The following is a 13,668-nucleotide window of genomic DNA, read 5'->3' on the forward strand; positions in this document are numbered from 1 at the left end:
CCCCTGCAGGTGATGGGGGAGCAGGCTGGGATTTTGTACCATGCAGCAAATAATGGCTCGTTTTCCTAGCGCTGGGATTGGGGAGGCAATGAGAGGTGAGAGGGAAGATGGGGTGGAGGGCGCAGGAAGGGTCTGGTGGGGTCCCAAGGCAGGCGGGGAAAGGGGGAAGGGCAGGAGGGAGAAGGGCGCCCTCCAAAGCTGGAATTAAGTTTGCAGATTTCTTTGGCCTGATTCCAGCGGCGGCGACCTGATGCCATGCACAGATAGCTCCACCATGACCACCAGGGGGCAGTGTTGCAGGCCCACACATGCGCCCCCCCCGCAGTTACATGCATCAAGTGGCGTGAGGATCGCTGGACCTTTGGCCCAAGTGTACAAGGGCCCAGTCTTCTGGGTTCCTGCCCTTCCCCCCAGCTCCTGCCCGGCTGAACCCGCTCATGCCAGACCTCTGACCTGGGGGGGTTCCCAGGCAGGGGCCTAGGTTGGGATAGGCCCCGGTGGGCTCCTGCCCTGGGGCGGGGCCTCCTGGGAGAGGAGAGGAGGTGCACGCAGAGGATCTCGAGGTGCAGGTCCCAACCGTGCATCTAGTCGGGCAGAAGGGGCAGCAGCAGGCGAGCCCAGCAAGGGGCGGGGGCAGATGGCGCAGATCTCCTGGAGGCGGTGTGGGGCGCCTGGTGTCTTGGGCAGATGGGGATGGGGCGGGTCTATTCTGGGGCAGTGGGTTTGGTTTGCCAGTGGAGGGGGCAAACGTGAAATATGCCTGTGTGGGCATGGCTTCTTTGGGGTGGGGGTACAGGGCGCTCCTCTGTGCCTGGTGAGCAGCTCCCCACTGTCGCCGGATCTCACCAGCCCCCCATCTCTGCTCCCCCAGCGATAACTGGGATGGGGGGAGAGTGAATGAGCACATGGGAGGGGAGCTCACTGAACAAAGCCTGGGGAAGCCTTGGATGTGCAAAAAGCCCCGCTGCCCGGGGGAGGGGGGCACTGAATGGTGTGTTGGGGTTTAATCCTGATGGACGCTCCTGGTGGGTGGCAGAGCTTCAGGTTAGCTCAGACCTGGGCAGTGGGACATGTGCACCCAGCTATCCCACAGCTGTGGGACCTGCTGCCAAACTCATGCCCAGTGCACAATGGGGCTGCAGATTTTAAGCCCTAGTATCTAAAAAGTCAGTTTCTAGCCCTCCTGGTTTGTATGTAACAAAAACCCTCCAACCGTGAGCTGTAACCAGCGCAGTGATGGCTGCAGGCAGCCTGGAATGCTACTCTCCCCGTTAACTCTGAAGCATAGTGATGGCAGTTTTAAGGGAACTATAGCCTTTTATTACAGGTTGCTGTTTGTTATGCCGAGGGATGCTCTCTGCACTTACACAGGTACCTGCCAGGCTAGGGTTCGCACAGCCTTGTGTTTTAATTGAGACTGTTCCCCATTGTTCTGACAATTCAGTGGATCCCCCGGGAGTGGGCTCCGACCTAGGCCCATAAGGATGGGCTCTTGGGATTGTGCCGGGGGGGCGTGAGCTTCCTCGTGAGCGTGAGGAACATTCTCGAACTTGTTCAAAGGGAATTTCAGTTAAGGTGATGCAGCCAAACTGCCTCCCTCAGCCCTGCCGCTCATCCTGGGCCAGCTGGCGATCCCTTCAGTTCATTGCTCGAGTGGTCCCATTGCTCTCACCCAGCTCATATCTCAGTCTAAGCCTGTGACTTCAGGCCTCATCTGTGACACCCCCTTGTCTCTGACACCCACAACCCCTCCCAATCTCTGAAAGCCCAAACCCCCACACCCACAGGGGGCTATGCACAGACCTGCAGCCAATTAACCAGGCACAAATACTTTATTACTGACATGGAGCCAGGGTGCCGTGTGCGGGACTGGACCCAGGAGAAGATACAGTCATGGAGGAGCTTAGCGTCAGAAGCGCAACCAGACAGGTCAGACACAGATGGATCCTGGAGACCTCGGGGCGGAGAAGGGTTTGGGCTTCTTTCAGAGACATGCAGGAGACCAGGGGTTAATGAGGCGGGCGGGACAGGTCGGGCAGCTCCAAGCTCCACTGACTCCAGCTGCAGTTCTAGCTCAAGCCCCATGTTTTTGGTAGGCCTGGGAGAGCCCCTGGGCAGACGCTCTGGCCACGCTTTCTCTAGCAGAAACCCTGAACTTCCTCCGCCTGCTTTCGCCCTCTGCTCCTGTTCGCTGTCTGCAGCCGGTTCCGCGAGTGCCGCGGCTGGCGGGAGCGGGCGGGGAAGCTGGGGGCTTGGGACAGTCCATGCCGGAGGTGAATTTCGAACTCGCACCCAGGGGCTTGCTCCTGGAACCCGGACGCTTGTTCCATGGAGGGAACAGCAACCTGCCACGTGACCCAGGCATCCAGTCAGCACCCACCCCCACAGCTCAAATCTCCAATCAAATCCTTGCAACAAGTGGCTAAGGCATGTAGGGCTGTTCTCACGGGCTCTGCCAATGGTCCATCTAATCCAGCATCCCGCCTGCTGGGGCCACCACCAATTCATCAGGGGATGGGGCAAGACCTTCCCAGTGGGTGGTTATGGAATACCCTCTCCACGGGGGCAGCCCCCGCTTGACCCCAGTGGGTGCCCGGCCTATGGAACCCTGGGGCATGTTCTCACCCACAAAGCCTGCTAAACTCTTGGCCTCGGCGATCCCCAGAGCAGTGGATTCCACAGGCCAAGTGTGCGGGGGGGGCGGGGGGAGCAGAATTTCCTTTGATCGGTGATGTGGTTTTTGCCTTTTAAATTAATTGACCATCCCCTCAGGTCCTGGAGGAGGAGATGGGGAGGGAAGAGCACAGCCTGATCTACCTTACCTCCTCTCTTCCCTTCATTATGGTGGGTAGCTGGGCCATGTCCCCGAGCTTCATCGCCAGGGCCAGCTCCAGCTTTTCTGCCGCCCCAAGCAGCGAAGGAAAAAAAAACCAAACTAAAAAACCCAAGCCTGGTTGAACTGCTGCCAAAGTACCACCGAAGAGGAAGAGAGGGACTGCAGGGCCGAGACCCGGACGTGCCGCCCCGGTGACGGACGGCATGCCGCCCCTTTCTGTTGGCCACCCCAGGCCCCTGCTTCCTTCGCTGGTGCCTGGAGCCGGCCCTGTTCATCGCTTCCAAGGCCAGAAGGGACCACTGTGATCATCTCATCTGCCCTCCTGTGTAGCCCCAGCCAGCCAATTCCCTGGAATTAATTCCTGGCTGAACCAGAGCAGGTCTTTGGAAAACCAGCCAGTCTTGATTTAAACATTGCCAGTGACGGCAAATCCCCCACGCGCCTTGGTAGCTTGTTCCCATGGCTAGTTATCCTGGCCCACACGTCCAGTCTGAATGGAGAGAAGGGCGTCATCTGATTTGCCCTCCGTCCCCGAACACCGTGGGTTTGCACTCTGCTACACGTTCAGCAGAGCTTTGCAGCGAGCTGGCCACAGCGGGATTGCCCCTCCCGTGGTTTCTATGAGACGGTGGATGGCCCAGTGGTTAGAGCGCCAGCCTAGGCTTTGGGAAACCTGGGTTCAAGTCTCTGTTCTACCACAGGACACCCCCCCCATGTGATTTAGTCTCTTTGTGCCTCAGTTTCCCACCCATAAAATGGGGCTAACAGCTCTGCTCTGCCTCCCAGGGGAGTTGTGAGGCGAAACACGTTACAGATCGGGAGTTGCTCAGTCACCGTGATGGGGACCATAGAAGCACCCGAGACAGATAAACGAGGGGCTCAGATTATTCCTGCTGACGTGTGTCACTTTGCAGGTGGCCTCGGGCTGACCGGCTGGCTGGTTTGTAAACGGAAAGAGAGAAGCTGTGCCACCGCTAGGAATCATTTGGCCAGTGCTGCTTTTCCAGGGGGGATTTGAACAAAGAGGAGGAAAGGAGGCAAAACCATTAAAGAGTAAAAAGAATGAGCCAGATTTGCTTGAAGACACACGTGCAGCATTTCCTGGGGCACCTGGGACCCGAATGTGGCCTCCTCCTTAGATAAAAGGGTTCTTAGAAATGCTGGACACTGACTCAAGAGGAGACTCCACCCTAAGGTATGTAACATTGTTGGCTGTGAGGGATGGCGTCCTCTAGTGACTGGACTCACAGCGGGGATAAGAGACTTGCTACTGCTGCTGGCAGAGGGAGATCTCCAGTAGCTTCAGTAACAGGGATGCAGTTAAAGAATGAAAGGAGGGTGATAGAGCTAATGCCCATCCACACGGGCTTATGGAAAATAGATCCTGTCAAACTCACTCGGTGTCTTTTCAATGAGATGACAAGTTTGGCTGATAACAGGAATAGTGTTGCTGTAACAGATTTCTGTGAGGGGTTCGACGTGGTACCTTATGATACTTTGTATTTTTCTAGTTTTTAATCAAAATCAGTGTGGCATGTCTTAAGGAGATTAAAAGCTGACTGAATCATAGACTATCAGGGTTGGAAGGGACCTCAGGAGGTCATCTAGTCCAACCCCCCCTGCTCAAAGCAGGACCAATCCCCAATTTTTGCCCCAGTTCCCTAAATGGCCCCCTCAAGGATTGAATTTACAATCCTGGGTTTAGCAGGCCACTGCTCAAACCACTGAGCTATCCCTCCCCCCAGACTAACTGGTCTCAAAATGTAATTCTAGAGGGGAATCACCATGGAGGGGGGTGTGTTCCCAGTGGGGTCCCCCAGGGATCGGTTCTTGGCCCTACGCTACTGAAGGGGTTTATCAATGACCTGGCAGAGAACATGTAAGCATCGCCAGTGCATTTTGCAGGTGACGCAGAATTGGGGGAGTAGGAACTAGCAGAGAGGGCCGGTCACTGATAGAAAATGACCTGGATCGCTTGGTAAGCTGGGCACAAGCAAACAGTGTGTGTTTCAGTACAGCCAAATGTGAAGTAAAAAATCTTGGAGCAAAGACTGCTGGCCATAGGTACAGGGTGGGGGACTCTCTCCTGCGACGCAGCGGCGCTGAATGAGATTTGGGGGTGGGGGTGGAGGACCAGCTGAATGTGAGCTCCCAGCGTGATGCTGTGGGCAAACGGGCGAATGGGACCCTGGGAGGTACAAACTGTAAGCTTGGGTAAGAGGAGGGAGGTTATTTTCCCTCTGTATGTGGCCCTGGTGCCACCGCTGTGGAGTCCTGGGTCCAGTTCTGGTGCCCACAACGCAAGAAGGAGGTTGATAAATTGGAGAGGGGGCAGAGACAAGGCAAGAGAATGATGGAAGGATTAGAAAACCTGCCTATAGGGAATGGACTCCAGGAGCTCCATCTATTTACCTTAACAAAGAGCAGGTGGAGGGGTGACTTGATCAGTCTGGGAGTACCTGCGTGGGGAGCAAAGAGCTAATAACGGGCTCTTCGATCTAGCAGAGGAAGGTCTGACACGATCCAGTGGCTGGAGGCTGAAGCTGGACAGATTCAGACTGGAAGTGAAATGAGGGGTAACATTTTTAATGGTGAGTGCAATTAACCACTGGAACAGGGTCATGGTGGATTCTCCATCACTGGCAATTTTTAAATCAAAACTGTTTTTTTTCTTAACAGCTCTGCTCTGGGAATGACTTGGGGGCAGGTCTCTGGCCTGTGTTACACAGGCGGTCACATGGGATGGTCACACTGGTCCCTTCTTGCCTGGGTGGTAATTGTGCCTTGCGAGCAGCCCGCGTCCTGGTGAAGCTGATGCTAGATGCCTGGTGGGCTGCATGGGGGAGGGTACCCCAGCATTATAGAAAGTCATGAAGCTGCCCCGCTCTGAGAGCTGCGTCTCTGTCTGCAGATTCCGGGGCGAACAGAAACTCCCCAGAGGCAGGCCCAGCCTTCGTGCTGTTGTAATCCACACACCTTTGGTCTCAGTGCCCCTAGATGGGACAGAACACCACATCCAGAAGGTGTGTGGGTTACACTGCCACGTGGTCAGATGGTTTGTCCCGCTAGGAATCCAGATCTGCGTTCAGATTTCCATGTCCCCCAGCTCTGCACAGTTGGGGCCGGCTGAAGCTGGGAACCTGGATTAGGCCCTCCCCAGGAGCCACTGGACTGTAGCAGCCGCTGTCCCCCGGAGCATGTTGGGGGAGGGCACACATGTGCAGACGCGATGTGGAAGGGAGCAGAGGGTCCTGCCAGGGAGGCAACTCAGGAGAAGGGGGAGCAGAGAGACTCCTGCAGGAACTCCCCCCATCCCATCCGGAGAGGCCCAAAGGCAGCCATCCAGGTAGGTAAGTAAAGGCAGCAGAGATGGTTCCCCGCTGGGTGAGGACCAGAGTCAATGGCATCCGTGTCTTCCTCCTGCAGAGCAGAACAGCCCATCAGGATGCCCTGCTTGCTGCCAGCTGGCTCCGTGGGAGGACGGGTGGCCCCCCAGGGACAGTGGGCTCTGCATGGAGCATTGCATGCTGGGATTTGTAGTCTCCAGGGACCGCACCGTTGCAGATCCAGATGCAGCTCTGCCTACTGGCCCCGGTTTTGAGGAGCACCATTGGGCCTGCAAGGGCTAGTTTATCCATGCAGCTGGCGCAGGCTCCCGAAGAGACAGGGCTGTTGAGAGGCCACGGGGCTGCCCAGCCCTCCCCTACTGGGGCCCGTCACAGGGAGTCGTAGCGGGTCAGCGCCACGCTGCCGGGCATGGGGCCCTGGCTGTACAGCGCTGGGTGCACAATGTCTCCTGGATGGCTCACCCACACGTCATACACGCTCTTGTTGGGGGGCATGCCCTGCACCGTGTGGTCCAGGTCCACGGAGAGGCCAGGAAGTTGTGGGCCCTGCTGCCTGGGGGCCACCGAGGGGCCTGGCCTCAGGTCCCAGTACACCGGGCTGACGTAGCTGGGGGGTCTGTAGCTGTAGTAGGGCAGGCCCGGCATTGTGGGGAAGGCAAAGAACGGGGGGCCGCTTGGGGGAGCCACAACGTTGGGGGCCACGCACTTGGTGTAGGAGGTGGGGAGCTGCTCCCAGCACGGCCGGGGGACCAGCGTGGGCGATGGAGCCGGGGTGCAGCCTCCGGAGCCATCGGAGTCCGAGCTGGAACCGCTGCTCTCACGGGCAGCCAGTAGCCGGGGGCGCTTGGCCGGGGCACGGGAGCCTCGCGCCTGCTTTGACCGCCGGCTGCCGGGGTCCCTCTCGTCGGACGACAAGGAGCTGAGGGTGGAGATGCTGCTGGAGGAGGAGGAGAAAGACTGCGGTGCAGCCAGACTGCACAGGGGTCGCCAGGGCAGCGACGGGGGCCCAGAGGAGACACGGAAGATGGGGACTGGGCCCCACAGGTCCATGCTGATGGGAAGGGAGTCTCCCGCTGACTGGCTGGGAGGGGGCTGTACGGGCTGGGGGTGGCCCCCGTCCTCCCGGGGCTTCCCGGACAGACCCACCTCCTGGAAGTCACTGAGGAGGGAGTCGATGGTGAAGGAGCTGCTTGGCCTCGCCGCCTCGCCGAGCTGGTAGCCGCTCTCCTCATTGTCAGAGCTGGCGTGGGTGGAGGAGGCCCTGGCACACTGCAGTGGGTGCTGTGCCCCCTGGCAGCCGTAGGGCCAGCCGTGCAGGATGAAGGGGGCCAGGTCGCTGGCGAAGGAGGCCGCCTCCTGCCGGGAGATGGCCGTGTTCTGCAGCTTCAGGGCGTCCGGGGGGATCCGGCTCACGTCCACCGTCCAGAAATTCCCTTTGGCCTTGGGCTTTGCGGGATCCTTCAGCAGCTGCCAGGGAGAGAGCGAGACAGGCTCAGTGCGGGGATCGGCCTCCGGGGGAGCCATGGAGCAATCCTGAGCCTGGGGAGGCCCCGAACCCAACCCCAGGAGCTCAGGAAGTGGGGACAGAGCTTCCCTGTGTGTCAGGCCTGACCGATTCACCCCTCAGAGCCTAGCACCCCCCACCACCTCATCCTTAGCCCTGGGCTCTCCCCTGGCCCTTCTCCAGCTCCATCAACCCTGTCCTGGAGCCTGACAGTCCATCACCTACCCCCAAAGCTGGATCCTTACTCCCTCAGGCTCCCCATCCCATCCCCCTACCCTCGGACCCAGTCCCCCCCCCAACATATTGTACCTCCAGAGCCCCCCGGAGGCCGTTCTCTTCCCCAGCCCCCGCTCCCTCACTGCACCCCAGCGCTCACCTTGGAGAAGCAGCGGTTGGAGGATAGGTTGTGGCGGATGGAGTCCTTCCAGCCCTGGTAGCCCTCGGTGAAGAAGGGGAAGAGGGCACCGATCTCCTGGATGATCTGAAACCGAGAGATGGGGGGTGAGAGCCCCTGGCCGCGGGCGGAGCAGACCCCAGCGCCGGGCCCTGTGAGACTGCTGTGTTCAGCGTGCCTCAGGCTGTCCCCACCTGGACTGCAGGGCTGCTGGCTTTGGTGCCACCTCACTGGGACCCGCGTGGGACACAGCACTTGTGCCACACAGTGAACAGGGAGCCAGGTGGGCACCTCAGATTGTGGTGGCACAAATTGGGGAGGCTCCTCCCTCCTGGGGCCTTGCATGCAACTCCCTGACTGCTGGGGGCTGCGGCCGGCCCTCCGCTGGCTCAGAGTCCTCGATTCCAAGGCCAGAAGGGACCAGCGTGACTCCAGGCTGACACCCTGTGCAGCGCGGGCCAAAGCCCTGCCCCCAAGTTGTTCCCGGAGCAGAGCAGTTAGAAACACAGCCCGTCTGGATTTAAAAATCGTCAGTGAGGGAGAATCCACCATGACCTGGGGAAAATTGTCCCAGTGGTTAATGACCCTCACTGTCAAAATCGTGTGCCTTATTTGCAGTGTGAATGTGTCTAGCTTCAACTTCCAGCCACTGGATGGTGTTAGACCTTCCTCTACTAGATTGAAGAGCCCGTTATTAAATGTGTGCCCCCCGTGTAGGTACTGGGATCAAGTCTCCCCTTAATCTTCTCTTTGTTAAGCTAAATAGATTGATCTCCCTGAATGTATCCCTGCAAGGCAGGTTTTCTAATCCTGGAATCATTCTCATATCTCCTCTCTGACCCCTCTCCAGTTTACCACCATCCTTCTTGAACTGTGGCCCCAGGACTGGACTCAGGACCCCAGCAGCGCTCGCACCAGGGCCACATACAGAGGTGACATAACCTCTCTGCTCCTCCTGGAGATTCCCGTGTATACGTCCCAGGATCGCATTCGCCCTTTTGGCCACAGTGTCGCACTGGGAGCTCACGTTCAGCTGATTATTCACCATCACCCCCACATCTTTTTCAGTGTCCCTGCTTCCCAGAGTCCTCCATCCTGTAAGCCTGGCCAACGTTCTCTGTCCCTAGATGTACACGTTAACATTTAGGTGTATAAAAATGCATATTGTTTGCTTGTGCCCAGCTTACCAAGCAATTTAGACCTGGTCTCTTCGTTACTTACCACTACCCCAATTTTTGTGCCATCTGAAAACTTTGTCAATGATGATTTTATGTTTTCTTCCAGGTCACTGATAAAAATGTTAAATAGCCCAGGGCCAAGAACCGATCTCTGTGGGACCCCACTAGAAACACATCTTCTCTAATACGATTCCCCATTTACAGTTACATTCTCAGATCTATCCATTTGCCAGCATTTAATCCATGTAATGTGTGCCGTGTTCATGTTATATCTTCCCAGTGTTTTAAACAAAATATCCTGTGGTACCAAATCAAATGCCCAGAAGTCTAAGTAATAGCATATCAACACTGTTACCTTTTCCTTCCAAACTTGTACTCTCATTAGAAAAAGATATCAAATTAGTTTGACGGGATCTCTTTCCCTAAACATTTGTTGATTGGTATTAATTATATCACCCTCCTTTAATTCTTTGTTAATCAAGTCCCGTATTAGCTGCTTCATTATTTTGCCTGGGATTGATATCAGATGAAAGGCATATAATTACCTGGGTCATGCTGTTTACCCTTTCTAAATAGTGGCACAACATTAGGTTTCTTCCAGTCTTCTGGAACCTCCCCACTGTACCAAGACTTATTGAAAATCAAGATTAATGGTCAAGCCAGCTCTTTTAAAACTCTTGGATGTAAGTTATCCAGACCAGCTGATTTAAAAATATCGAATGTTAGTAGCTGCTGTTTATCATCCTCCTGAGAGACTAGTGGAATGGATGTAGTGTTATCATCATCATATGATGAGATGCCATCATCTAAGTTTTTTTCCCCAAATACAGAACAAATATTTAATGAACTTTTCTGCCTTTTCTGCATCATGATTAATAGTTCTACATCTAGTACTGGACCAATACTATTGTGAGGATTCTTTTTGTTCCTAATATACTTTGAAAACTACTCCTTATTGTTCTTAACTCTGCCGGCCTTAGATTTCTCCTTGTGTTCCTTTGCTTCCCTTATCAATTTTCTACAGTTCCTAACCTCTGATTTATACTCATAACTGTCAACTTCCCCTTTCTTCCATTTGTTATACATTATTTTTTAATTTTGTATAGCTGCCTTCACTTTCCTCTGAACCAGGTCAGCGTTTTAACCAACAGGGTCTTCCTTAATTATGGCTTTTTTGAGCATCTAACAAAGTGTTGTTAAACAATTCAGAGTTTTCTTATGTCATCTTTCACCCCTGTGCAAAGCGGGCTTGTGACGCTTCATTCCCCCCCAGCGCAGATGAGACTGATGGCACAAGGTGCCAGGAAGGAATTGTCAGGCCCCTGGTGGTCATGGACTGGAGCAGATTGCAGCTGGCTGCATCTTTAAGGAGGCACTGTAGCCTGTCAGGAAGCAAGGCTGGGGCACAGGGCGTGGTGCAGAGTGGAGGGTTTAATCCCCTCGAGGACAGCCATCGTGTTGGTCCTGTCTGGCTCTTGCTGGATCGTGACTGTGGCCATTGGGTGGCGTGTGAGACCCAAATATGGAGGGGTGCATCCCTGTTCCTAGCAGGCCAGGGGACATGCTGTGCAGCCCCCCCCCCCCCGCCCTCCTCCCCCAACCAGCACTAACTAGGCCTCTGCAGGGGCCAAGGACCGAACAGGCCAGGGAGAGGGAGCTCCCCTTTCCCACAAGGTGGAAAAGGCTGGTGCTGGGGCACCCCCAGGTCTGCTCTGCCTCTGGGTGCACACCCGTCCCCATGGCCTCCCCCCCATGCCCGCCCTTCTCTGTGTGAGCTCAGCTCACCCACCTGCTCCCAGTGAACCCACGGCACCAGGAGCAGAGGTTACATGGGAGCAGGGCTGGGCTCTGGTTCCGGTAATGCCCATCTCCCCTCCTGGCCCCGGCAGAGGGCCTGAGCTGCACCAGCACAGAGCCCCTGCAGCATCCGTGAACCTGGGCAGGGGGGCTGGGATTACTCAGCACGGCAGGCTGTTGGGGGCTCCCTGATGCCTCCTGCTGGCTTCCAGCACTTGAACAGTACCCCAGGGCCAGGGCTGGGCCACTCACTGGCAGTAGCCCCCCAAAACAGCCCACAGAGCCCACGCCACGCTCCGGGGAGAGTCTCCCCCGGCTCTGCCCTGCCATTCCAGAGGAGCTGGGGACCACCCCCACCCCATAGGCTGTCCCAGTACCCCCTCCCCCGCAGCACTTGCCCCTCCGGATCTCAAAGCCCCCAGCCCCCACTATTAACCCTTGCAGCACCCACAGTGCCATGGGGCAGGGCAGCTGGGGCACCAGGCGGTGAAGGGGTCCGAGCAGAGCTGAGCATGTGAGTCCAATCTGGTACCTGACCCCCCACCCCATGCAGAGCTGATCTGGGTGGAGCTGATTGGCTGACTCGTCCAGGCCCCGCCCCCTCCCAGGTTGCCCGGGGCTGTAAGTGCCAGCTGTTAGCCTGGCTTAGTGGGGGGCCAGTAACGCAAGCTGGGGGCAAATGCCCAAGGGGAGCGGGTCCCTTAGGATGAGTGGAGTGGCGTCTAGTGGCTAGAGCAGAGCACTCGGAACCAGGCACCTGGGTTCTGTTCCCACTGGCTGGGGGACCTCGGACGGGCCCCGTGCCTCAGTTTCCCCAGTGCAGTGACACTGTCTGGCCTTGCGCTCCGTGTTTGTAAAGTGCTCTGAGCTTCTGGGCTTTAAGCAACCGCCGGCTCCCGGCAGCTCGGCCCGGCGCTGGCCCAGGCAGCGGTAAAGCCTCGTGTGACCCCTTAGACCCTGGCCTGGGGGTCGGGCGAGCTCTCCATCCCAACGTGCTAATCCCCCCCGTGTCTGTGCAAACTCCCAGGTCACCTGACCCCCGAGGAATCCCCCCCCTGCTGTTCCTAATCTCCTTCCCTGGCCGACCCCTGACCCGCGGCTTATCTACACCATATACAGTAGGCGCGGGGCTGAATGGGGCTCGGCTCAGCCGCTGGGTCCCGGCCGCTGGGAGCAGCGGGAGCCAAACCCTCCCTCCGCGGGGGTCTGTCGCCTGCCCCCATCCCCGATCCCCCGGCCGCTGCACGCGCCCAGCTCGGCCCCAGAGCAGGCCCTGGGAGGGGAGGGACAGTGCCCGGGTCTCCGGGCATCCCCCTCGCCCACCATTGGTCCTGGGGCTCTCCCAGAGCCGTGCAAGCCTAGCAAGGGGGGTCAGGCCCTGTACCAACTGGAGCCCAGTGTCCCCCTCCCTCCCTCCGGCTCTGGGCTGCCCGGCTCTCCCAGGGGCGCCTGGAGGGGCGGGGAACCAGAGCAGGGGACCTGGGGGATGTGCATGGCCCGGGAGGTACAGGAGGTCAGACTAGATGGTCCAATAGTCCCTCTGCCCCCCCTCCCCGGTCGCCCAGCCTGTGGGACCGCGCACAACAGGGGAAATCAAGGCCCCCAGATTCCTGGGCCCCTGCCCTGCTCTTACCTGGGACAGCTTCAGCTTCCTGCCGGGCGAGGCCTGGATCACCAGGGCGATCATGGCCAGGTAGGTGTAGGGCGGCTTGGGGTGGCGGTTGTATTTCTTCTTCTTCTTCTTCTTCCCCTTCCTGCTGGAGTCCTGGGGCTCCTCGCCCGGCCCCGCTCCATCCCCAGCGCCCGGAGCTCCCCTCTCCGGGGCACAGCGCTGGGGCGCTTCCCCCGGGGGGCTCGGGCAGCCCCCCGCCTCTGCGCCGCTCTGCCCAGGGGCTGCCTCCCCCGTAGGATGGGACATGGCCCGGGCGCTGCTCCAGCCGCTGCTGCTCCGGGTGCCGGCCCGGCTGAAGGTGAAGGGCAGCCCCGGGCCAGGAGGGGCAGGGGGCGGGCTCAGGTGGGAGGCAGCGGCTCTCCTGCTCCGATTCAAGCCTTTCTCATGCTGATCCGCATCTCTGCCCCAACTGGGGAGCCAGACTGCTGGCACCAGGGGGCAGGGCCGGCCGGCCGGCCGACAATTAGCAGGGCTCTGTTAAGCGGGGGGGCCTGGGAGGACGTCAAAGGCTGATGGAGATGAGACCCCGGGCTCAGCCCCAGCTGGGGGAGAACCTGCGGCCTCGCAGCCCCTCTCCTGGGCCGGCCTGCTGGACCCCACTAGCCCGCAGGGGACTGGCCCGAGGGGGGCTTTGGCAGCCCATGGTAGAGCTGAGTCTGAAACATCTGTCAGGCCCCCCTGGCCAGGCCCAGAGCCTGAAGCCCGTGGGCATCTGGCCTGGGGAAGGCCTGAGCAAGGGGTTCAGGATCTGGCCCGTTCTCCCCTGCCCTGGGTCCAGGCCAGGGTCACTCCTCACACTGGACCTGGAGGGCTTGGGCCAGTCTAGCCAGATGGTCTGAGAGCTGGGGCCTCGCCTGCTTCTCAGGGAAGCTGAGTCCCCCAGCCCGGGACTCCAATCCAGAGGGGGGGGCTTCGCCCCCAGCGCCCCGAGCAAAGGTCC

The 13,668-nt window shown here is 58.4% G+C and overlaps 1 protein-coding gene across 1 annotated transcript; it reads right to left on the reverse strand.

Annotated features, from left to right (window-relative positions):
* Window positions 1-6,552: 6,552 nt before the first annotated feature.
* LOC140907959 (forkhead box protein H1) lies at window positions 6,553-12,974 on the reverse strand. The gene is made up of 3 exons (XM_073335046.1): window positions 12,690-12,974; window positions 8,064-8,168; window positions 6,553-7,650 (listed from the first exon to the last, which is right to left on the reverse strand). Exons 1-3 carry the CDS (start codon window positions 12,972-12,974, stop codon window positions 6,553-6,555), a joined length of 1,488 nt encoding a protein of 495 aa, XP_073191147.1.
* Window positions 12,975-13,668: the final 694 nt, after the last annotated feature.

This window comes from Lepidochelys kempii, chromosome 2 (assembly GCF_965140285.1).
Source record: "Lepidochelys kempii isolate rLepKem1 chromosome 2, rLepKem1.hap1, whole genome shotgun sequence".
NCBI lineage: Eukaryota > Metazoa > Chordata > Testudines > Cheloniidae > Lepidochelys > Lepidochelys kempii.